Source organism: Nelumbo lutea, chromosome 1 (assembly GCF_056320005.1).
Source record: "Nelumbo lutea isolate HS-2025 chromosome 1, American lotus-T2T, whole genome shotgun sequence".
NCBI classification, from domain to species: Eukaryota; Viridiplantae; Streptophyta; class Magnoliopsida; order Proteales; family Nelumbonaceae; genus Nelumbo; species Nelumbo lutea.
This window is the reverse complement of record NC_142684.1, coordinates 73,773,968-73,800,273: the sequence shown is the minus strand read 5'-3', so window position 1 is coordinate 73,800,273 and position 26,306 is coordinate 73,773,968. Positions and strand designations below refer to the sequence as shown.

General features: G+C 39.9%; 1 protein-coding gene across 1 annotated transcript in view; it reads left to right on the top strand.

Annotated features, from left to right (window-relative positions):
• The window catches only part of ADT1 (arogenate dehydratase 1), a 32,428-nt gene that overhangs the window by 3,958 nt on the left and 2,164 nt on the right, over nt 1–26,306 (top strand). The window contains exons 7-10 of the mRNA XM_088964477.1: nt 20,947–21,024; nt 21,113–21,202; nt 21,323–21,390; nt 21,693–21,774. Of these exons, the coding sequence (XP_088820603.1) occupies nt 20,947–21,024; nt 21,113–21,202; nt 21,323–21,390; nt 21,693–21,774 (318 nt within the window). The remainder of the gene's footprint in view (nt 1–20,946; nt 21,025–21,112; nt 21,203–21,322; nt 21,391–21,692; nt 21,775–26,306) is intronic.

Below are 26,306 nucleotides of genomic sequence, written 5' to 3'. Positions count from 1 at the left end.
GAGTTTGGAGTCCCACCTTTTTTTTACATTGAACAACTTGAGTGCAAAGTTTGCACACATTTGCTCTCATTTGAATGCAAACATGTCTTGGAGTCCATGTTGGCCGTCATTATCAATGCACAAATGCATTCTTATCCAGAGTGCATATATGTGCTGAACTGGAATTTGCACTCTTCCCAAACACAGCCTTAAGTGAAAACTACATTTAATGCCATCTTATTTATGATTATAATTATCAATCTATAGGAATTTCTGTTGTAATTATTCCCTCAAAGTGCATCGCACATCAATTTTTATTACCTATAATGATTTCCCATCTTTTATCTTTTTAAACTATGTAACTCCATGTTTTGGGTCCACCTTTAATTGTGGATAACTGTGATTTAATGTATAAATAAAAGATAAAAAAGGTTTATCAGGTCCTCTATGTACTTTGCATGTGGGGAGCATAACTAGTTATATTTATCTATGCAACTTGTTATGTGTGTATGGTACATGTCCTTTCAACCAAGTTTTACATTCTCAGATATAAAGCTGTGTTTGGAATTGGGGGTGGGGAGTGGGGTGGAACCATGGAAGTGGAAATGGGGAATGAAAGTGCAAAATCAATGTATTTAGGAATGACTATGCTGTTATTTCCCCTACTTATTTGAAAAGCATCTAAATCAGCAGAAAATTTGGCAAAATGTCCCCTGTTTTCTGGATTCAGTACAGCCGTATATTTTGTGCAAAAAACAAAACATGGAAAGTAGGGCCTTTTTTATGCTGTTTTTTCTATTTCCAAACCAACACAAACCGATGCTTAAAACCAGGAAGCTTGGAAAACTCAGTTTTCTGCCTACTCAATCCTGAACATAAAAATTGGTTGACTGGAAACTGACTTGATCAAGTCACTGATTTATATTTAAAATACTATATATAATATCTGTATTTTGTAATATGATAAAAGTCTTGGGGTGGACTGGAGTTTTTGTTTTGGAGAGATTTGATCCAAATTTGTCATCTGTAATCTCCTGATTTTGGTGATCCAATGATCTACATACGAAGTCAAGCTCTGACAGATTAATACCTAGTCTACAGCTGAACCTGCCAGGACTACTGATGACTCGATCCAGATTGGGCAATTCTCAATCCAGATCACCTGGTTTTAGACACTGACCCAAACACAATCTGAATGTAATGCTTTCAACCAAACAACATCTTAACACTAGATACAACTTTTCCTATTTTTCTGGTTAAGAACTAGAACTTTTTTTAGTAGGGTTTTTTCTATTTGAAAGCTATTTTAGCATTATGCATAATGGGTTTTGATGTATTTGTAAGAGATTGATTCAAAGATATGTCCACGGAAGGCTGGGATATGGTTTAGTGTTTAGACCATGATTTTTTGTTTTGTTTTCATATATTTGCATAGCTGTTACCATCCATTACTGTTTTGAAATAAAATTTTTGTTACTGACAAAAAATGTACTCATAGTGTTTAGACCATGAAGGACATAATCATACTTAAAAAATTGTATTTCATATTAATAAAAGAGAAATAGAATGAAGTATGACAAAACAAACTTCCATTTATTTATGACAACCTTTTTTGGATCTTTACCTGTGTTACTTGCCTTGTGGCAATTAGTCATACTCATAATGTTCAATTACTTAGGAATGTACTTGTGGTGCTTATAAATTTCCTAAAATACCAATGAGAATTTGAAATGATTCCATTGCATTCTCAATGTTCATGTTGTTTTTTTTGGATCAGCAAAAGGAGAATTTTATTCAATTAAGAAAATCAGTTACAGAAGTACAGCAAGTAGAAAGCAAACATTGCACCACAGTGTTACAATAAAGCCCAGAAAAGCTATGCCTATGAACCTCCCTGTTTGGTAATTGCAGTTCTCCTGATCCATGTGAACGAGGCATTGAGTTCCCTTTCTAGGCTTACAATCTTCGTTAGGGGATGTTTATAAATCCAAGGAGCATTACTGATAGGAATCGGTCAGCACCCTTGAAGACTTATTCTAGAAAGAAGAAGGCCTTACAACAGGTCCTGATATGGCATAGCGATGGTACTTGGGATTTGGACTGAATTGAATACCAAGGGTATTTTTGTCAATTTTGCAATTTTCTGTGGGGTCCAATGATAGGGTTTAAATTGTCTGGTTATAATTTGTTTATGTTTAAAATTTTAGAGTCATTGCATAAGTAGGATTAGAGTTATTGAGTCTTCTTTGAATTGAAATAGGATATGACAGCTTAGTTTGAATCCTACTAGGATTATTGAGTCTAACAGTTTTACTCCTAAGACTATTATGAGTCTAATAGTTTAACTCCTAGGATTATTATGAGTTTAGAGTCTGTAAATATGTATGGACGTTTTACACAAAGGCAATGAAATATATTGAGTTTTCTTCAGCTTATGCTAGCTATGGTGAGTGATTCCCATGCCCTAGAGTGATTCTAGGTATTTTCTCTTTTATTCCTTCAAGAAGCCATTACATCCATCAATAGCCATAAAACTTTGATCAAGAAGACCATTCAACATTCTCTAAGGACTAGAACTGAGCTGGTCCTACATCAATTTGAAGGTTATAGGTTGTTATCGTCATGGATACATGTAGTGGCAAGCAGTACAAGGGTCAGCTGACTGATACACAAAGAGATTCATTGATTTCTACCCTTTGCAAGAGAGTTGAAACCCTTGAAGCACAAGTAAAAGAACTTAAAGAAGATAAAGAAGAAGAAATACAGAAAGAAGCACCTCTAATCAATGAAAGGGATGGAGGACTGAATAGTGGAGCTGTCCATGAAGATGATAATGGTGAAGATGAAGGATCTGTTAATCTTAGAGGATGACAAAGAGCTGCAAACTGCACAAGGGTACCACCTGCACAAACTAATCGAACCCGAAATACCCATCAAGGGATTGATTAAGAAGCATCGCTCACAAATTTATTTGATGAGATGATGGAACAAGTTGAACATGGTGGTTATGCAAACAATATAACCAAGAAGGTAAAGGATGTTTCTGATTTCAATGGAGATTTAGACTCTCAATCTTTTTCAGCTTGGCTGGCTGCATTGGAGGAATATTTTGACTGGTATGACGACTGATGATCGGAGGATCAGATTTGCACGTATGAAGCTTGGCTGTCATGCTAAAGTATGGTGGAGAAGCATGGAGTGACGATTGGAGAATAGAGGTGATGATCCTATTTCTACATGGTCAGAAATGAAGAAACATTTGAGAGACAAGTGCCTCCCAATGGACTTCTAAGATGAGTAATATGAGGAATTGACTAACCTCAAGCAAGGTACGCTACTGTAGTTGAATACATGCGTAAATTTGATGAATTATCTATTAGATGTGATACTACTGAAAGTGAGAGGCAATTATCTATGGGCTGAAGTCAAGAAAGAAATGGTAACGGCTTGAGTCTTTGTCTCTTTGACTTAGAGGATGCCTATCAAGTTGCTGTCAAAATTTAGAAGAGTTTAAAGCAAACAAATACAAGGCAATTTGTATCACAAGCCGGGGAGTATGCAGCTCGTAAGCAAGCTGATGGGGGAAAGACTTCTAGGCTAGCATATTCTAATGCCATCTCTAATAAGCATAGTGGGTCTAGACCTTATCAAGGGGTTGACTATAAGAATAAATCAATTGCTAGTGGTGTTACTCACAAAAAAACAGCTTGATAGTTGTTTTAGATGTAGAGGAAAGGGCCATATGGCTTACCAATGTCCTACCAAAAGCCTCAATATCATTTATGAAGAAGGCATTGAAGTGGTAGGTGATCCAGGTGATGACTTAGCTGAAGAAGAGGATTATTCCTTCACTGATGATGATGCTTTAGATGAAGACAGAAACTATGTTGGTGTAGTTCGGCGTATTCTTACATTCCCAAAGGAAGAAATCAAGGAAGATTGGCTTCGTACAGCAATATTTCAAACTATAGTAAAAAGTGGAGACAAGTATTGTAAGCTTATCATAGATGGTGGCAGTAGTATGAATGTGATTTCTGAAGTCACTGTGGATCGGCTAAAGTTGACACCACAACCACACCCACAACCATACAAGATTGCTTGGGTTGATAAGACAACAATTCCGGCAACCAAACGAGCCCTTGTTACTATTTCTTATGGTAGTTATTCTGATTCTATTTGGTGTGAGTGTGATATTATTCCTATGAATGTTACACACATATTGCTTGGAAGGCCTTGGTTGTATGATAGGGATATCTACCATTGTGGAAGGGAGAACACCTATCACATCCTATTTAATGGGAAGCGAGTTATCATGAAGCCAATGTCACCAGAAGTTATTAAAAGGCATGCCAGACCACCTCAAAAGGAGACTACAACCCAAGGGCCCGTTGCTGAATCTAAGAAAAAACCATTGTATTTGCTCTCCAAAAAAGAGTTTGAAGTAGAAAGCAAGGAGACAGGAGTTGCATATGTTGTAATATCCAAGGAGGTAAAACAACAAGGTGTTGTTTCAGCTATTGAAATGCCTAAAGAAGTGATCCGAGTGTTGGATGAATTTTCAGATTTGGCACCAGAAGAGCTACCTAATGAGTTACCGCCCACGAGAGACATTCAATATGCTATTGACTTGCATCCAGAGTCACAATTTCCCAACTTACCAGCTTATTGTATGAATCCTATAGAGCAAGCTGAACTTAAACGACAAGTTGACCTCCTAAAGAAAGGTTTTATTAGAGAAAGCCTTAGTCTATGTGCTGTTCCAGCTCTTCTCACTCCAAAGAAAGATGGTTCTTGGCAGTGCATTGATAGTGGAGCAATCAACAAGATTACTATCAAGTATAGGTTCCCAATTCCTAGGCTTGATGACATGCTTGATATATGCCTGGAGCGACCATTTTTTCTAAGATCGATCTAAGGAGTGGCTATCATCAAATGTGGATTAGGCCTGATGATGAGTGGAAGACAACATTTAAGACAAAAGATGGCTTATACGAGTGGTTAATTATGCCATTTGGACTAACCAATGCCCCTAGTACTTTCATGAGGATGATGACCCAGGTACTTCGGTCCTTCATCGGTTGTTTCCTAGTTATTTATTTTGATGATATTCTTATATATAAGCATAGTCTAGAAGCACATATTGATCATCTATGTCATGTGATGGGAGTTTTACGCCAAGAGAAACTCTACATCAACTTAAAGAAATGCTCTTTCATGTCACCCAAAGTTAAATTTTTGGGGTTGGTTGTTTCTGATGAAGGCATAAGTATTGATCCCGAGAAAGTGGAGTCTATATTAGAATGGCCCCTACCTACCAATCTTCAAGAGGTTAGAAGTTTCCATGGCCTAGCAACTTTTTATAGAAGATTTATTAAGGGGTTCAGCACTATCATGGCTCCAATTACAGATGCAATGAAAAGAGGTGAATTTAATTGGACCAAGGCAGCAATAAAGGCATTTGAGACTTCTCTAAAGTCTTTGAAGTGGCATGTGATGCATCTGGTGTAGGAATTGGAGGGGTTCTCATGCAAGAAGGCCATCCCATTGCATTTCATAATGAGAAACTAATTGAAGCCAAGCAGAAATATTCAACTTCTGACAAGGAGTTATATGCAGTAGTGCAAGTTCTACGACATTGGTGACACTACTTAATATCCTAGGAGTTTGTGCTCTATTCAGATCATGAAGCTTTAAAGTACTTGAATTTCCAAAAGAAACTAAATTATAGGCATGGGAAGTGGGTTTCATTCTTACAAGAATACACCTTCGTTCTTAAGCACCAAGCTGGAAATGAGAATAAAGTGGCAGATGCGCTAAGTCGGATGGTTTACATACTTCATTCTATGAATATCCAAGTCATTGGTTTTGATCAACTAAATCAAGACTATACTGGTTATAAGGATTTCGATGTCATATATGCTGACTTACAAGTTGGGAAGCAAGATGAGTATCCTTCCTTTTCACTACATAATGGTTATCTGTTTTATGATATCTGCTTATGTCTACCAAATACCTCTTTACAGGACTTTGTTATTTGGGACTTAGGAGTTGCATGCTGGAGGTGTAGCAGGTCATTTTGGTAGAGATAAGACCGTTGCTATGGTGGAAGATAGGATTTATTGGCCTAGTTTGAAGAATGATGTTGCTTGTATAATAAAGCAATGCAAGACATGCCAACTTGCCAAAGGACGAAAGTAGAATACTAGGCTATATACACCCCTATATATTCCTTATGAACCCTGGCAATACTGCTAGGGGTCACGATACAATCTATGTTGTGGTGGATCGTTTCTCCAAGATTGCTCATTTCTTACCTTGCAACAGATGGTCATTTTTCAAAGAAATGGTTTGACTTCATGGAGTACCTTCTATTATTGTATCAGATCGGGACACCAAGTTTATGAGTTATTTTTGGAACACTTTGGAAACTACTCAATACTCGGTTGAAATTCTCTACATCGTTTCACCCCCAAACAAATGGTCAGATTGAGGTAGTAAATGGAAGCTTAGGAGATCTTTTACGGTGTCTAGTTAGTAATCATACTTCTAGATGGGATCTAGTGCTTCCAATAGCCGAGTTTGCTTATAATAGCTCAGTAAATAGATCCACAGGAAGAAGTCCATTTGAAGTGGTGACTGGTATTCAGCCTAAGCGGCCAATTGACTTAGTTACCTTACACCAGATACATGTACTAGTATTGAAGCAGAAGCATTTGCTAGGCACATAAGAGAGATACATGATGATGTTAAGAGAAAAATTGCTTTGAGCAATGATTTATACAAGGCTAGAGCTGACATTCATTGACGGTTGGAAAATTATCAAGAGGGAGACATGGTTATGGTACATATACGACCAGAATGTCTTCCTAAAGGTGTGTACAAGAAGCTCCACTCAAAGAGTGTCGGTCCTTACAAAATCATCAAGAAGATAAGTTGTAATGTCTTGACAGTATGGCCGGCCAGAAATAAGAGGAAGAGAAGAGAAGAGAGGAGAGGGGAGAAGAAAGAAGGGTTTTGCAATGTAACAGTGCTGGTGGTGCCAACCTTTATTTTAATATATATAGGGGGCAGAGAGTGCCCCTGAGTACAATAACAGACATAACAAAAAGAAAAAAACGAAATAAAAAACACTTTAATTATCCAAACAGACCCTAACATCAGCAACTAAATTCTTTTAACACTCCCCCTCAAGTTGGAGCATAGATGTCAATCATGCCCAACTTGTCACACAAATCTTTGTGCCGCACATGATGAAGACCTTTGGTGAAGATATCTGCAAGTTGTTCTTCTGAGCTGACATATGGTGTACACACTTCTCCACTTTCAAGTTTCTCTCTAATAAAATGCTTGTCCACTTCAATGTGTTTCGTCCTATCATGCAGGACTGGATTAGCAGCAATATTGATGGCAACTTTATTGTCACAGTAGAGTGACATAGGATTGTTCACTGTGAAACCCAGTTCACCTAACTGATTTCTTATCCACATGATTTCCGCAACCCCATGAGCCATCGCTCTATACTCTGCTTTAGCACTGGATCTAGCCACCACACTTTGTTTTTTGCTTCTCCACGTGACAAGGTTTCATCCTACAAAGGCACAATACCCACTGGTAGACTTTCGGTCATTGACTGCTCCTGCCCAATCTGCATCAATATATACTTCCACTTTTAAGTGACTGTGTTTCTGGAACAACAAACCAGCTCTAGGAAACTTCTTGAGATATCTCAAGATCCTCTCTGCAGCCTCAAAGTGAGTTGTCCTAGGGCTGTGCATGAATTGACTAAGGACACCCACTGCATAGGCAATATCAGGCCTGGTCATAGACAAATACAAAAGTCTCCCCACGAGTCTTTGGAACATCTTTACATCTTTCAAAAACTCTCCCTAACTGTCTCCCAGATGATGATTAGGTTCAATAGGTGAATCAAATGGTTTTACCCCCAACTTGCCTATATCTTCTAGTAGATCTAGTACATATTTCCGTTGGGAAATAGAGATGCCCTTGTGAGAGTGGGAAACTTCAATTCCAAGGAAGTATCGTAAGGGGCCTAGATCCTTCACCTCAAATTTAGTGGCTAAGAATTTTTTCAGTCTCCGGATTTCAACCTCCCAATCTCCTGTGATCACTACGTCATCCACATACACAATAAGAGTTGCAATTTTACCTTCACCTCTTTTCACAAATAGAGTATGATCTGACTGGCATTGTTTGAACCCCATCTGTTGAACTACTAAATGAAACTTATTGAACCAAGCCCGAGGTGATTGTTTCAACCCATATAAAGATTTTTTTAACCTGCACACCTTTTGTTCACTGCCTTTGGCACAGAACCCTGGAGGTTGGGTCATGTACACTTCCTCTTCCAAGTCACCATTCAAGAAAGCATTTTTGATGTCCAATTGGTGAATATCCCAGTCAAGATTTTCTGCCAAGGAAAGAAGAATCCTGATAGAGTTCATCTTTGCTACTGGAGCAAAAGTCTCTGCATGGTTCACTCCGTATACTTGTGTAAAGCCTCTTGCTACCAGTCTAGCCTTGTACCTTTCAACAGTTCCATCAGCCTTGTGTTTCACCATGAACAACCACTTGCACCCCACTGGTTCCTTCATTTCAAGAAGGTCTACCAACTCCCAAGTGCCATTTTTGTGTAAAACATCAATTTCTTCCTGCATTGCATCTGTCCATTCAGGTTTAGACAAAGCTTCTGCCACAGTCTTAGGAACGGGGACACTGTCCACAGATGAGAGAGGCACGGTATGAAGGCGAAACATGCTCATAGGACACAAAATTAGAGATAGGATGATTAGTGGTACAAGACCTGTAGAGGAGATGGGCCAAATGGCCCATAGACTGTCACTTCATGTTATGTTATGTTTCTTTCTGTTATGGGCCTTATTTTGGGCCCATACTCTGTAGTGTTCTGTTTTTTTGTATTTTTCTGCTCACTCAAGGGCTTCTCTGTAATTTATCAAAGATTAACTTAAATAAAAGGTATTAGAGTGTTAGAGGGAGGATTAAGTTCGAACTCCTCATCCTCTAACCCTTCTTGCCGCAGTTCTCTCTCTCTCTCTTCTTCTCTAATCTTCTCTTGTTAGTTTTTTCCTTGTTTTCTAGCACAGTCCCTACTTCTAGGACTGTTTTTCAACTTGGTATCAGAGCGGGTCATTACTTGGCGTGTCCCTCATGTGGTTCTAGTTCAGCCAACTGCATGAGGAGGTTCTAGGGCTGAATGTTTACAGTCATTCGCCTGGTTCTTGGAGGTCATTGGAGGGTGCCCAAGTTTCTATACACTTGGAGAAGGGTTCGGTGACCAGGAGGAATTAGAGAACAAGTTTTTTCCAGCCTGATTTGAAATCAGAGAAAAGGGTTTTCGAAGCTAGCTCAGAGAGCAAAGAGTTCGGTCTGGTTTGAAGTTCAAACCAGAGATACTGTAAGTTGTTTTCTCGAGGTCTTTGTTGAGTTATTTTTGGTATTTGGGAGGACTGTTAAAGCATTTGAAGCACACCTCCATTCGGCCCACTATTGCTGGACTGATTTCTGGGTTATTCTAGAAGTGTTGTTTGATTGTTTTTGGGCTTCTAAACTGCTGAAAACTGATTTAAATTAAGTGGTACAAGCCTCTACTTTAGTTCAGCTGTTTCTTGGACCTAGACAAAGTGTTATTGAAGTGATTTCTGCTTGTTAACAGTGAAGTGTTGACTGTAGCATGCATAGTGTTTGTAAAAAGTCCTTTTAGGTACTGTGGACTGTTTTCTTTGTTCTCCTTGGGAAATTATTGTTGAGAACTAGGAATACATATTGTTTGGAGGCCTGCTGATTGTTCCTTGAAGGCTGAACCAGGGTTTCTTCTCTTTGAAAGTGTTGCCACCGAACTTGGTTCTCATGGCTGTCAGTTCTGAACTGAGTTTGTGGGTTGCAGTTTTTGCTATTATTTCAACTCAATCTGAGTTCCTTGAAGTCAGATCACTTTTAAAGGCTTGCCGAAACCCTAATTGAAACTGTTACATAATGGACTACTCAGAAATTGAGAACAAGAGCACTGCTGAATATGGACATAATTCGGGAACTACAACTGATTCCTTGTTGGCTGTAACTACAGTTAAATTGGATGGAACCAATTATTTGGCCTGGTCACAATCTGTGAAAATTCATATTTGCAGTAGAGGAAAGTGGGGGTTTATCTCTAGGAGCAAGAAAGCTCCCCTAGAGGAGGATCCCTCCTATGTCCCTCCTATGAGAAATGGGTGCAGGAGAATTATACAGTGATTGGGTGGCTTGTGAACTCAATGCAGCCATAGATTAGCCAACATTACCTGTGGATGAACTCGGCTAAAGAAATCTGGGATAGTGTTGTAGAAACTTACTCCCAGAAGTTGAATGTTGCCAGAGCCTACAAATTGAGAAGTGATGTGAAGAATCTAAGGCAGGGGGAGAAGTCACTTGCAACATACTTCTCAACCCTGAAATCTTTATGGCAAGAGATTGATTTGATAGAGGCTGTGACATGAGATACCCCCAAAGATGCTGAAACCTACAGAAAATTGGTTGAAAGGAATAGGGTCTTTGAGTTCTTGACAGGGATGAACTCTGAATACAACATTACAAAGCAAAACATCTTGTCCAAGGAAGATGTTTCATTGTCACAAGCATATACTTTGGTCAGCAGTGAAGAAAGTAGGAAGCAAGTGCAGGTTCAAGGAGTCGGTATCAATGATCATTTTGCAAATATGGGAATTAAATCCAAAGGGGTTACAGAAGCTCACAATGGCACAAGAAGGAAGGAGGTGGTGTGTGAATATTGTAAGAAGCCGAAACACACAAAGGACAAGTGTTGGAAATTGCATCCCAATCTTGTACCTATCAGATTCCAAAAGAAGAATGATAGTAGAAAGACAGGAAGTGCACATGCAGCCACAAGCACAGATACAGAGGTTGAGTCTACCAGTGCACAGTTGGCAGCCTTGAAAGCTGAATATGAGAAGTTTGGAAAGATGATCAGTCAGCTTGAAGGTGTATCTTCATCATCCATCCCTTTTGGAAGTCCAGCCACCATTGCATTTGCTCACTCAGGTATAAAGGCTTCCGCTAACCATGCATCCACCTCAGGTAATCACAAAACCCCTTGGATCATAGACTCAGGTGCTTCTGATCACATGACCAACCTTTCCACTTTGTTTGTTTCATATGATTTACTTCCTGGCCGTGACAAAATCATCTTAGTTGATGGTTCTCTTACCCCTATTTCCGGCAAAGGAACTGTCAAGGCTACAGACTCCTTACTCTTATCTTCCACTCTTCATGTGCCTAAATTAAATACCAACTTATCATCTGTAAGTAGCCTGACCAAGTCATTGAATTGTTGTGTAACCTTTTTCCCTTCTCACTGTGTGCTTCAGGACCTGAAGTCTCAGAAGGTGATTGGGAGTGGCTATGAAGCGAATGGAATATACTTGCTCGACACCCCTGACCAATGCTTTGATCATCCCAAGAATGTTGCTTTTGGTTCTACTTTTTCAAAGTCTGTTAGTCAAATTATGTTGAGTCATTGTCGGTTGGGTCATTTACCTTTTTCTGCTTTAAGCCATTTGTTTCCAAAACTGTTTAAGGAAGTCAGTGTGTCCAGTCTCAATTGTGAGTCCTGTCAGTTGTCAAAGCATTGTAGAAAAAATTACCCTGTGAGCAATAAAAGATCCTCTTTTCCTTTTCATATTGTGCACTCTGATGTGTGGGGGCCTTACCACTTATCCTCTATGGGGGGTTACAGATATTTTATCTTGTTTATTGATGACTTCTCTAGATTCACTTGGATATACTTAATGAAATCTCGGGATGAAGTCCCAAGACTTGTGAGGCAATTTCATGAGCTTGTTTTAACTCAATTTGATACCAGAATTAAGGTTTTCAGATCTGACAATGCAAAAGAATATTTTGAGAAGAGTTTATCCTTGTATCTCTCTGATATGGGGGTTATTCATCAAAGCTCATGTGTTAGAACCCCTGAACAAAATGGAGTTGCTGAGAGAAAAATAGACATATTGTTGAAGTTGCAAGGAGCCTTTTGTTTGCCTCACATGTTCCCACAAGATTTTGGGGTGATGTTGTACTTACTGCTACCTATCTCATAAACCGTATGCCATCAAGGGTTTTAGGGTTTAAATCCCCCTTCTGTCTTCTTCATCCAGACAAGGATCTTTTCTCAATTCCTCTTCGTGTGTTTGGCTGTACCTGTTATGTTCACATTCCAAGTGTGCAAAGACACAAGTTTGAACCGAAAGCCCACAAATGCATCTTCCTTGGTTACTCCCCCACACAAAATGGTTATTGTTGTTTTGATCCAAAGACTGGCACCCGACATGTCTCTATGGATGTTACCTTTGATGAACTTTCTCCTTTTTATGGTTCCTCTCAGGATGGACATTGTCCACAGAGGGAGAGTCTGTCACAAGTTTTTGCTCTTCCTTTTCTTGTCCCAGTTGAGTCTCTTGACAAACCTGTATCCTCACCAAATGAGTCAAAGGAGGATCAATCACTTCATACCTCTTGTCCTAGTGCCCCTATTTCTTTACCACCTCGTCCTAACCATAATCCCAAGGTGTATCAAAGGCAGAGATCCAGAAATGAGCAAGTAGTTTCCTTTACAACAGATGAGGCTCATACATTCCCAATCACAGATGAGATAACAGGTACTGCTTCAGCTCCTTCGGAATCATCATTCCCAGACCTTGATGTCCCCATTGCTGTTAGGAAAGGGAAGCGGAAGTGTACTGCACACTGCATTTCCAAACACCTTTCTTATGACCTGCTTTCTCCTTTATACTTTGCCTATCTCTCTTCTATTGCTTCTAACCCCATTCCTAGGTCTGTCTCAGAAGCTCTTGGGATTCCAGAATGGAGAGATGCCATGGAGATCGAAATGGATGCTCTACATGCAAATGATACTTGGGAGGTGGTGGATTTGCCTGATGGGAATGATCCAGTTGGGTGCAAGTGGGTTTTTGCCATTAAATACAGGGTTGATGGAACTATTGAGAGGTACAAGGCCAGACTTGTTGCAAAAGGCTATACACAAACATATGGGATTGACTACCTGGAGACTTTTGGCCCTGTTGCCAAGATGACATCTGTGAGGGTTATTTTATCTTTGGGAGTTCACTTTGATTGGCCTCTCTATCAGTTAGATGTAAAGAATGCATTTCTGAATGGTGACTTACATGAGGAGGTCTACATGTGTCTTCCTCCAGGGATGTATGGGAAAGGTATGCAAGGAAATGTATGTAAATTGAAGAAATCTCTTTATGGTCTTAAACAATCTCCTAGAGCCTGGTTTGAGAGATTTAGAGCTGCACTTGTTAAATTCGGCTATGTTCAGACACCGTCAAATCATACTCTGTTTGTGAAGAAAAGTAGATCTCTAGCAGTGTATTTCATTGTGTATGTTGATGACATTATAGTGATTGGTGATGATGCCTCAGGCATTCTGGCTCTTAAGTCTTTCCTCCGTACAGAATTTGAGATTAAGGATCTGGGGGAGTTGAGATACTTCCTTGGCATAAAAGTTGCCAGATCCAAGGATGAGATTCTTATTTCCTAAAGGAAATATGTTCTTGATTTGTTGTCTGAAACTGGAAAACTGGGTGCAAGACCAACTGCAACTCCCATTGATATGAGTCACAAACTTTCAGCTACAGATGGAACTTTGTTGGAAGACAAAGGGGTTTTTCAGAGACTTCTTGGGAAGCTTCTGTACCTGTGCATGACTAGACCAGATATTGCGTATGCTGTCAGTTACATTAGCCAGTTCATGCATGCTCCTAGAGATACTCATATGGCAGCAGCAAGACGGATTTTGTGCTATCTGAAAGGCTCTCCAGGGAAAGGAATCCTATTTACCAAGCATGGTCATCTGAAACTTGAAGCCTATACTGATGCTGATTGGGCTGGAAATATTGATGATAGAAGATCTACTTCAGGATATTGCAGTCTGGTGGCTGATAATGTTGTCTCTTGAAGGAGTAAGAAACAATCTGTTGTGGCCCGATCCTCCGCAGAAGCAGAGTATAGAGCCATGGCACATGGAGTCTTGGAATTGTTGTGGCTAAGGTCCTTAATGAAAGAACTTGGGATTGATCATGACAAACCCATGATGTTGTACTGTGATAATCAGGCTGCCATCAACATTGCTCACAACCCGGTACAACATGATCGAACCAAACATATTGAAGTTGATAGACACTTTATTCGAGAAAGAGTCTCCTCCGGAGAAGTGTGTCTTCCATTCATTACTTCTGAAGGACAATTGGCAGACTTTCTCACCAATGGCATTTCCATGGCAAGGCTTCATCATGACACTAGCAAGCTGGGCATGATTGACATCTATGCTCAGCTTGAGGGGGAGTGTAGAGGAGATGGGCCGAATGGCCCATAGACTGTCACTTCATGTTATGTTATGTTTCTTTCTGTTATGGACCTTATTCTGGGCCCATACTCTGTAGTGTTCTTGTATTTTTCTGCCCACTCAAGGGCTTCTCTGTAATTTATCAAAGATTAACTTAAATAAAAGGTATTAGAGTGTTAGAGGGAGGATTAAGTTCGAACTCCTCATCCTCTAATCCTTCTTGTCGCAGTTCTCTCTCTCTCTCTCTCTCTTCTTCTCTAATCTTCTCTAATCTTCTCTTGTTAGTTTTTTCATTGTTTTCTAGCACAGTCCCTACTTCTAGGACTGTTTTTCAACTAGACCTAACACCCTTCCTCTTAGCAATAGGAATATTAAGATCATTGGTGAAAGGTGAATGAACATTTAGAGGAACAGATATATCAATGGGAGCAAGTGTACCTGGCTGATGAGACGGATCTGCCTCGGGTGAATCCGATGATGTTGGTTGCACAGTGTCAGGCTCCACGGCTCTTGAACTCTGCTGGCTCTTATGGCGACGATGAAAAACCCGGAATGGAGGAGGATCGGGTAAAGGAGGTAATTGAATTTGAGTCGTCGCTTGTTTCTCCTCAACCCTACTCTCTCCCTGAGGAGAAACTGAGAAAAAAGGTTGATTCTCAAAGAATGAGACATCAATGGAAACATAGTACTTGCGAGCAATGGGATCATAGCAGCGATACCCCTTTTGAGATAAAGAGTAACCAAGAAAAACACAAGGAATAGCCCGAGGATCAAGCTTACCACGAGTAGGGGACAGGTTATGGACAAAACAACGACACCCAAAAACACGCATCGGAATGGTGGACAGCGGGGCTGTAGTGAACAAGAGTTGATGTGGGGCCTTATACTCTAGTAGCCGAGAGGGCATGCGATTGATGATATATGTTGCACACAAGACTGCATCCATCCAAAACTGTTTTGGCACATTCATATGAATCAATAAGCCATGAGCGACTTTGAGAAGGTGACGGTTCTTCTGTTCAGCCACACCATTTTGTTGGGGTGTCCTGGCACAAGAGCTTCGCTGAAGTGACCCACTCGAAGCAAAAAACTTCGTGAGATCACCATGGAAATATTCCTTTGCATTGTCCGATTGGAAGATATGGATTTCCGTTTGGAACTGAGTGAACACCATGCATTGAAAAACTTTCACAATTTGTGGCACTTCATCTCGAGATCGCATAGGGTAAACCTAAGTGTATCTAGAATAATCATCAATCAAGGTAATGAAGTACTTATAGCCAGCCGCAGTAGGTAGAGTAACAGGGCCCCAAACATCAGAATAAACAATATGAAATGGAAATTCAGATCTTTTATTTCGTAAAGGTAAAGAACTTCTACAATGCTTACTCAACTGACAAGTTTGACATTGTAACTGACTCATTGACAAGGACTCAAACAACTTTGGAAACATAACTTTTAACGACTCAAAAGAAAGATGACCTAAACGACTATGCCATAAATAGGCTTGACTCTCACTTGACGAACTTATGGACTCTGTCGCCACTAGACCAACATTATTCTCCAACACGTAGAGACCATCCACCATGCTTCCTCTACCAATCGTCTTCCCCGAGGTCTCCTGAAACACACATGAAGACGGAAAAAAAGTGACTGAGCAGTTCAAGGAGTGAGTTAGACTACTAATAGACAACAAATTAATAGGTAATTTCGGAACATGCAGTACATTAGGAAGAGTAAGGCCAAGTGGGAGAGGTATGGTGCCTCGGCTAGCTATGGTAGAAAAAGAACCATAAGCCAGTCTTACCTTATCTCTCCTAGATAGAAGGTTATATGTTTGAAACAAATTTGACTTACCGGTCATGTGATTTGAGGCTCCGGAGTCAATAATCTAAGGAGAACTAGTAGTATGAGATGACACATGGAAGACTGTGGCATTACCTGATGTAGACGCAAACGAGGTAGAGGGAGTAAGACCAGAATCCATCTGGCGGAGAGTCCTACCATACAATTCCAAATGTTCACAGAAGGAGTTGATAATATCTTCCTTAGGGTCAGAACTGGGATGCCTCTCTGAGTTACCAAAGGACTAGTCTCTGTCAATGCCATATTGGTTGAGTTATACCTTTTTTTATTCTGCTGGCTTGGTTTCTTGCCTTGATCAGGTGCTGACTTCTTACCCAAATCCTGTGCCCATTTAGGTTTTCTGTGGAGATCCCGACATGTATCTTTCGTGTGTCGTGTCTTCTGGCAGTGAGTGCACCAAAGTTTGCTCTTATCATATGATTTTTTCTGAGTGTCACCCTTTTTAAAACCACCTTCGTCATTTGTATATGAATTTCCCCGGACAGCTAGGGCAACTGACTCCCCTTCTACACCATTCATCACACTTTTACTTTCTTCTGACTGCACCAAGGCATACACCTCCTGAACTGATGGCAAGTCTTTACTACCCAAGATCTGCACCTTGATGAACTCATACGAAGGATTCAGCCCTAGGAGGAAGGCAAACACTTGTTGCTGAGATACAAGTGACTTATAGGCCTTTGCATCTTCATCACATTTCCAATTCACATTCTGATAGTGATCAAGTTCTTTTCATATTGATGTCAAATCAGAATAGTACATCGAGAGACTCCTCTCCCCTTGCTTGCAAGTAGAGGATTCAGCTTGCGGTTAATATATCTTGGCATAGTGTCTTTGCTCTGAATAGGTGGACTTCGCCTGTTCCCATATCTCACAAGCAGTTTCAGCCCACATAAAAGTCTTCCTTGTGGCAGCATTGAAACCAAGAGCCAAGACATCACCATACTGTTCTCTTGGTTCCACCTATCATGCTCAACACTTCCATACTTCGGTTCCTTCACTCTCCCATTGATGTATCCTATTTTCCCCCTAGCAGTGATGTAGAGTTTTATTCCCCTAGACCACTCAAGGTAATTCAGACCATCAAAGGGAATAACAGCCATGGGAAAGCTCATATCCATTCCCCCACTCACTCCATTGTGGCTCCCTGAAATCTCTGAAGTAGCAGAATTCTCAGTCGACATGATCAAACAGATAATCAGTCCCAAACACCGGACTTAGGACCCCTCCTTACTCCACAAAACAATGCTCCACTCAGTCCACACCTACACACTTGGGTTTAACAACCAGGTTGAGCACAAACAGTACCAAATTCAGGATAAAACAGAGGTAGTATTCGGCAGATTTCAGACCTGTATAGTTTTAACAGTCCCAACCTACCAGAATTCCAGAATGTCTAACAGCCACTAATCAGCAGGAGAGATCCTTCTTACTTATAGTCAAATCAAATCATTGAGAAGACAGGTCATCCTTGACCTACAGTTGTCTTAACACATGAACAGGATCACACGATCCAAGAAAAACCAGGGGTATACAGATTCGACAGCATTCAGCCGCCCAGACTCATAGGGTTTTCACTCAGCACATGACCAAGGAGGGTAAAGAAGAGAAAACAGGGAGAACTGTACCAGCTGTAGAGCTGTTTTTTCTAGGAGTCAGCACATGCTCTCTTTAATCAGTATTCCCGCTCTGATACCATCTTGACAGTATGGCCGGCCAGAAATAAGAGGAAGAGAAGAGAAGAGGAGAAGAAGAGAAGAAAAGAGGGGAGAAGAAAGAAGGGTTTTGCAATGTAACAGTGCTGGTGGCGCCAGCCTTTATTTTAATATATATAGAGCGGCAAAAATAACAAGGGAAAAGACCCTTGTGCCCCTGAGTACAATAACAGACATAACAGAAAGAAAAAACGAAATAAAAAACACTTTAATTATCCAAACAGACCTTAACATCAGCAACTAAATTCTTTTAACATAATGCCTATGTCCTAGAGTTGCAAGATGGCATGGTAATTAGTCCTATCTTCAGTGTTGAGGATTTGACTCCTTACCATGGACATGATGATTCTTTTAAGACTCCTATACCTAAATTGCCAACTATTGCATCTCCAAATGACATTCCAGAGGATGTTTTAGATGAGGACATAATATCTACTGCTACAGGAGGGTATCAGAAATTCCTTGTCAAGTGGAAAGGCAAGCCTATGTCTGAGAGTTCTTGGATCACTGCTAAAGACTTTCATAGTTTCAACCCAGATCTTTATGAAAGGTTTTAACTCGTCGGGTCGAGTTCTTTCAAGTCAGGGAGAGATGATAGGAATCAATCATCACCTTTGAAGACTTACTCTAGAAAGAAGAAGAAAGAAGGCGGCCTTATAACAGGTCCTGATATGGCATAATGATGGTACTTGGGATTTGTACTGAATTGAATACCAAGGGTATTTTTGTCATTTTTGCAATTTTTTGTGGGGTCCAATGATAATGTTTAAATTGTCTAGTTATAGTTTGTTTATGTTTAAAATTTCAGTCATTGCATAAGTAGGATTAGAGTTATTGAGTCTTCTTTGAATTGAAATAGGATATGACAGCTTAGTTTGAATCCTACTAGGATTATTGAGTCTAACAGTTTTACTCCTAAGACTATTATGAGTCTAACAGTTTGACTCCTAGGATTATTATGAGTTTAGAGTCTATAGATATGTATGGACGTTTTACACAAAGGCAATGAAATATATTGAGTTTTCTTCAGCTTATTCTAGCTATGGTGAGTGATTCCCATGCCTTAGAGTGATTCTAGGCACCCAGTGAGTGATTCTAGGTATTTTCTCTCTTCTTTCTCTCCCTATTTTCTCTTTTATTCCTTCAAGAAGCCATTACAGCCATCAACAACCATAAAACTTTGATCAAGAAGACCATTCAACATTCTCTAAGGACTAGAACTGAGCTGGTCCTACATTTATTACACCTTGAATTGATCCATGATATCACTATTTTTGAGTCCCTTTCTATCTCCAAGTTCTTAAGATCTGCTTGCTTGGCAAGTTTTAACCCCTGTAGCAAAGCTAATACTTCCAACCTTTAAAGAATCACCTTTCCCTAAAGGTCCTGACTCCTGAGTACATCGCCAATACTTTGCTTGAGGAATCTCTGATCACACCACTAATGCCTGCCAGACTCGGGTTTCCTGTAGAGCTCCCTTCAAAATTCAGCTCGACTTTGTTGAGACCTGTTCCACTCCATCACCTTTCTTTATTTCTTTCTTCTCAGAAGAGTGTGCCACTTCATTCCACGCTGTTATTATATCAGTAATTGAGAAACTTTGGAAGAGCTCAAATGTTTTTACCCAATGTGAAACTTTGAAAGGGCTCAATGTTCTTGTAGTTTTTTGATAGTTAGACATGGCATTTCAGACATTTTTTATACATAAACATATATCCCTTTAATATAGGGCCTCATGACCAAGTTTCTTGAAACGTATCTTTAAATCAAAGTTGTCAATTAATAGATAGTGAGGCAAAATGGGGTGCCAAAATATAAAGAGAGGGGAGTACAAACGTGCTCCAAATAATAGAACTTGATATATAATTACTTGGATGAAAATTTGTATACAAAATTTGGAAAGTAAATCAATTGTAATTGAGTTTGCATAAGCTATAAAATGCAGGAGGAAAACCTTATTAAATGGAATGAACAAAATTGTATTCAATAATACTGGATACAACTAATTACTTCATCCCACATTAAGTTTAGGGTATCTAGAATTACATATATGTGCTTATTGTGTATATTTATGTATGCATATACCTAAATTTACTGAAGTTACTTAAGTTGCGGCAAGGTTACATATTTTCTGAAGATAAATTTGTTATACAAGTTATAATCTAATTGGTTCTAGAAAAAAACAACTATTTTAGAGGATTTATATGTCATTTTACTCCTTAAATGGTTATTATGGCCATTTAAAAAAATTCATGTGCATGGTTTTATGAGCAGTGTGGAAGGTTTCATCTTTCAATATTAATTGCAATTAATACCAAACCATTTCTCCTTAGCAAAGGCTCTAGAAAAGCTAGGGGCAGGCCAAAAAGGACACGGGCTGAGTAGTGAAAAATTATGAGGGTCCACAATTCCTCCCCTAAACCTCTCCCAACCTTAGTGAAAGCAGGACTTGATCCCAGACCTCCACTATTAGACATGCAGAGGTACATTTATGGCACTAAGCTTGTCAAAGCCTTAACCCAACTATGCGAGGTTGGATTAACAAGTCTACACACGCTAAATTTGACCCTTATCCCAACTATATTAAGTTGGGCTCATGAATCCTGTTTAATGTTATCTGTATACTGATTAAGGTAATGTGACAATATCTGAACTTTGACGTTCTATTATTGGAAGATAACGTTCCCCAAGTATAAACTAGTTTATATAGATAGCTAGTAAGTAGCAACTTCTGTTTGGACGATATATAAGGCATATTGCTAATGACTAAATAAAACAAAATGAAAAGATTAGTTATGAGTTTTCCTAAACTGTTGGTTTGTGGCATGTGTCAGGGGCACCTTTTTGAGACAGCACTTTTAATTCTATGGGGTGTCTAATTCTGTAGGCTGTTTCTATTGTCATAATGTGGATGCAGGAAATTGGCTTGATTGTTACTACATGGTATGACTGTTATTTCACTTGTTTTGATACCATGTAATTTGACAGGATGATTCTGACAATATTACCCGATTTCTGATACTTGCAAGGGATCCTATAATTCCAAGAACTAACAGGCTATTTAAGGTGGATTTATTTCTTTTTTTTTTTTTTGTTATGATCTGATTATATTGTTGTTTCTTTAACCTTTCAAGTTATTTGTCATTTTCCCCAGACTAGCATTGTTTTCACCTTAGAAGAAGGCCCAGGAATACTATTTAAAGCCTTGGCAGTTTTTGCTCTGAGGAATATCAACTTGACAAAGGTACCTAGTAACAAAGTTGGATTGGATTTTGTTGTTGTTTTGGTTAAGCATCTTAGTCATTAACATTTGTTGCTTTTCTTTTTCTTGTTTTATTTTATTTTTGGTTGATGGGGATTTCAGATTGAAAGCCGACCACAGAGAAAACGTCCGTTGAGGGTGGTTGATGACTCTAATGATGGGAGTGCGAAGTGAGTACTGTTTTTCCTTTCAAATTAAATATGATAATATCTGACTTTTAATTGGTACCCATACAAGGTCAATGTATATTCTCATAAGAATTGGTGTTCTTGAACCGCATCTGTATAAAACATAAAAAATATTTTCAACTGTAAATGCACTTTTATCTGGGATCTAGGATCCGCGTGTCATTTTCTCGTCATTGTCCCATTTTAAACCTTGGAGGAAATGACTTATTCCGTGATTTTAGAGAAGTTAAATTTTTCATTTTAGTTTAGATCCCTCCATGCTGATTGACTGTTTCTGGTGACAGATATTTTGACTACCTTTTCTACATTGATTTTGAAGCTTCTATGGCAGATCCTCGTGCACAAAATGCTTTGGGACATCTTCAGGTACATTCTTTCTTATTTGCATTAAATATATAAATTTGTAATTATTCTTTTTGAGACATATCTCTTTTAAAAGGGCAGCCTAGTGCATGAGGCTCTCGCCAGTGCGGGGTCTGGGGACAGATGTAGGCAGTCTTACACCCGCACATACGGAGAGGCTGTTTCCAAGATTTGAACCCTGGTCACCCAGGTCGCAATGGAACAACCCAACTGTTGCGCCAATGTCCACCCTCAGGCAGTCTCATTTGGCACATCAATATTTGAATAAGCTATTTTCTAATTATGTTTGGTATAAAATCTTCTAAATAAGGACAAAAGGGAATGATAAAAATGGATTTCTGACAAGTCCCATGATAGGGTTGTTTATGTTGAGCAGAAGAAGAAGAAGAAAGGAAGGAAGAAGAAGAAGAAGAGAGAAGAGGTTGTAGACTTAAGGCCTCAAAAGAACTACTTCATGCAAGTGAAGCATTTGTATTTATACTATACTGGCCGTACAACACAAGAGGACTACAAAATTACAAAAATACCCCTGCAGGCACTAAACCTGCGTACAATACATATAATACACATGTCAATACTCCCCCTCAAGTTGGAGCATAGATATCAATCATGCCCAACTTGTCATAGAGACCTTGGTGTCTGGAATGGTTTAGCCCTTTTGTAAAGATGTCTGCTAGTTGGTCTTCAGAGCTGATGTATGGAGTGCATACTTCGCCTGTGATGATTTTCTCTCTGATAAAGTGCTTGTCAACTTCAATGTGCTTTGTTCTATCATGTAGTACCGGGTTGGCAGCGATACTTATAGCTGCCTTGTTGTCACAGAGTAGAGTCATGGGTTTGTCTACTGGAAAACCCAACTCTCCCAATAGATTCTTTATTAACATACCTTCGGCTACTCCGTGTGCCATTGCACGGTACTCAGATTCAGCACTAGATCTAGCTATCATGGTTTGCTTCTTACTCCTCCAAGTAACAAGGTTCCCTCCTACAAAGGTGCAGTAACCACTAGTAGACCTTCTGTCACTTTGAGATCCATCCCAGTCCGCATCTGTGTAAATTTTAACTCTCAAATGTCCATGTTTCTAGAATAATAAGCCAGCACCCGGGAACTTCTTAAGATACCGCAATATTCTTTCCACTACTTCAAGATGAGTGGACCTAGGTGCATGCATGAACTAGTTGAGGACACCAACAACATATGCTATGTCTGGACGAGTCATAGAGAGGTACAACAATCTCCCTACAAGCCTCTGAAATTGCTTCACATCCTTAAGAGGTTCGCCTTGGCTGCCACTTAACTTATGGTTGGGGTCAATGGGAGAGTCAGCTGGTTTAACCCCAATCTTTCCAGTGTCCTTAAGCAAGTCTAGGACATATTTCCTTTGGGAGATGAAGATACCATTTTTTGATCGGGCAACCTCAATTCCAAGGAAGTATTTAGCGGGTCCTAGATCTTTCACTTCGAACTAAGTAGCAAGGAAGCCTTTCAAACTTTGAATCTCATCCTTCCAGTCACCAATAACAATTATGTCATCCACATATACTATTAGGGCAGCCATTTTACCTTCTACCCTTTTTACAATGTGTGATCTGACTAACATTTCTTGTATCCTCTCTGCTGAACTGCAGTATGAAATCTGCTAAACCAAGCTCTTGGTGATTGCTTCAGCCCATATAAAGACTTCTTTAACTTGCATACTTTCTGTTCACTTCTTTGAGCCAAAAAACCTGGGGGTTGAACCATATAAGCTTCCTCTTCAAGGTCACCATTCAAGAAGGCATTCTTGATGTCGAGCTGATGTAGATCCCAATTCAGATTGGCAGCAAGAGAGAAAAGTACTCTAATAGAGTTCATTTTGGCCAAAGTTTTCTGCATAATCAATTCCATATACTTGAGTAAAACCCTTTGCCACTAAACGAGCTTTATACCTCTCCACAGTTCCATCAGCCCCATGCTTAACAGTGAACACCCATTTACATCCAATTGGATCCTTTCCCTTAGGGAGATCAACAAGATCCCACGTGCCATTCTTATGAAGAGCATCAATTTCTTCCTTCATGGCATTTGTCCATTTTGGTATTGAGAGAGCTTCTGCCACATTCTTTGGAATAGGAATACTGTCAATGGAGGTAAGGAAGGCACAAAATGAAGGTGAGATGTTGTCATAGGAAACAAAGTTGGAAATAGGGTGTTTAGTAGTGCACAACCTAACACCTTTCTTGTAGGCAATAGGAAGGTCAAGATCATTAGCAACAAGGAGGTCAGGACCATCATTGGGAGTCAAGTTACCTGAGAGAGTATGATCTTCCCCCGAGGAGTTTGATGGCACTTGAGGTACAACTCTGGATTCTCCACGGCTCTTGAATTTGATTGGCCTTTATGGCGACGAGAAAAAGCACGGAAAGGTGGAGGATCAGGAAGAGAAGGGGGAGAAGGAGAAGAATTAGGAAGAGGAGGAAGCTGAACCAGTTTCTCCTCATGCCTACACTCCCCCTGAGGAGAAACAGGAAAGAATGGCTCATCTTCAAAGAAGGTAACATCCATAGAGACATAGAATTTCCGAGAAACAGGATCAAAGCAACGATACCCTTTCTGAGAGAATGAGTAGCCAAGAAATATGCACGGGATAGCACGAGAGTCCAATTTCCCCTGGATGGGAGAAAGGTTTTGGACAAAGCATCGACAACCAAAAACACGAGGAGGGATAGAAAGAAGAGGGGCCTTGGGAAAGAGAAATTGATGTGGGGCTTTGTACTCTAACCAACGAGAGGGCATTTGGTTAATGAGGTATGTAGAACAAAGGATGGCCTCAAGCCAAAAACGTTTGGGAACATTCATGTGGAGTAGTAAACCCCGTGCCACTTCAAGGAGGTATCGGTTCTTCCATTCAGCCACACCATTTTGTTGTGGCGTACGGGCACAAGAGCTCCGATGAAGAGAGCCATGTGAAGCAAAGAACTCCGTGAGGTCACTATGAAAAAACTCTTTTGCATTGTCTGACTGAAATATTTGAATCTCAGTCTGAAATTGGGTGAAGACCATCCGCTGAAAATCTTGGATAATTTTTGGTACTTCTTCACGGGTTCGCATTGGATATACCCAAGTATATCTGGAATAATCGTCAATGAAGGTAATGAAGTACTTGTAGCCACTCTCAAAAGGTAAAGTAATAGAGCCCCACACATCAGAATGCACAATGTGAAAAGGAAACTCAGATTTACTACTTCTTTGAGGAAATTGAGTTCTACGATGCTTGCTTAACTGACACGTTTGACAAGAAAGATTAGAAACAGACATTGACTTACATAGTTCTGGGAAAACAAATTTCAAGGTCTCAAAAGACAAACGACCTAGACAGTGCAACAAATACATTTTACTCTTTTTGAACTGACTCATAGACTTTGTAACATGAAGGCCAGCCGTATTCTCCAGCATGTAGAGTCCATCAACCATACGTCCCCTACCAATCGTCCTCCCAGAGGCCAGATCCTGAATCACACAATAGGTAGGGAAAAAAGTCATAGAACAGTTTAAGGAATTTGTAACACTACTGACTGAGAACAAATTCATAGGGAATTTTGGAACATGAAGAACATCAGAAAGAGTAAGGCCGAGGGGAAGAGAGAAAGTTCCTTGACCAGCTATGGAAGTGTATGATCCATCAGCTAGTCTCACTTTATCTCTTCCGGAAAGAGGGTGATAAGTTTGAAAGTAAGAGGATATACCAGTCATGTGTTTTGACGCTCCAGAATCGATGATCCATGGAGAGTCAAGGTTGTGAGAAGCAGCATGGAAAGCTGTGGCAAGATTACCTGATGTGGATGCAAAAGAGGTGGTGGGAGGAGCATCCACCTGGCGAATTGCTCTACCATAAAGCTCCAAATGGTCACGGAAGGAGTTTACAATATCCTCCCTTGGGCCAGATCTAGAGTAGCTATGTTGGCCATGTGGTGTTTGAGTCATAGTAGAAGTGGAGGGTTGATTCTCCCGAGTAACCATATTGACTATGTGGTGTTTCTTGGTACCTTGTTGCCTGGGTCTTCCAATTACATATGAGCCTTGCTTCTTAGGTAAATCCTGAGCTCACTTTGGTTTTCCATGGAGATCCCAACAAGTATCTTTGGTGTGCCGGGGCTTCTGACAATTAGTGCACCACAATCTTTCCTTATTCATGATTCTAGGTTTAGAAGAACTCAAAACAAAGGTACACTGCCTTACAGAGCTGCTACAGTCCACAACTAGGCACTTGCTGATTTTCGGTTTCACAGAGAACCAAACACAAACACTGCAGCTGCAGTACTAGTTTGTATGACCTACACTTTGTAGGAGTCCACAGAACAATATACGAACACTGCACTTGCAATGTAACCAGGTCTAAATGACCTACAATTTTACAACTTTCATGCAGCTTCACAGTAGGAACAGCAATACAGTAATACATGCGGTGGTTCAACACACCTAATCAATTGATATCCACTTTCCAGGGCAGCCGAACAGTCACTTAGGGTTTAGGGTTCAACAACAGTCCCTTAGA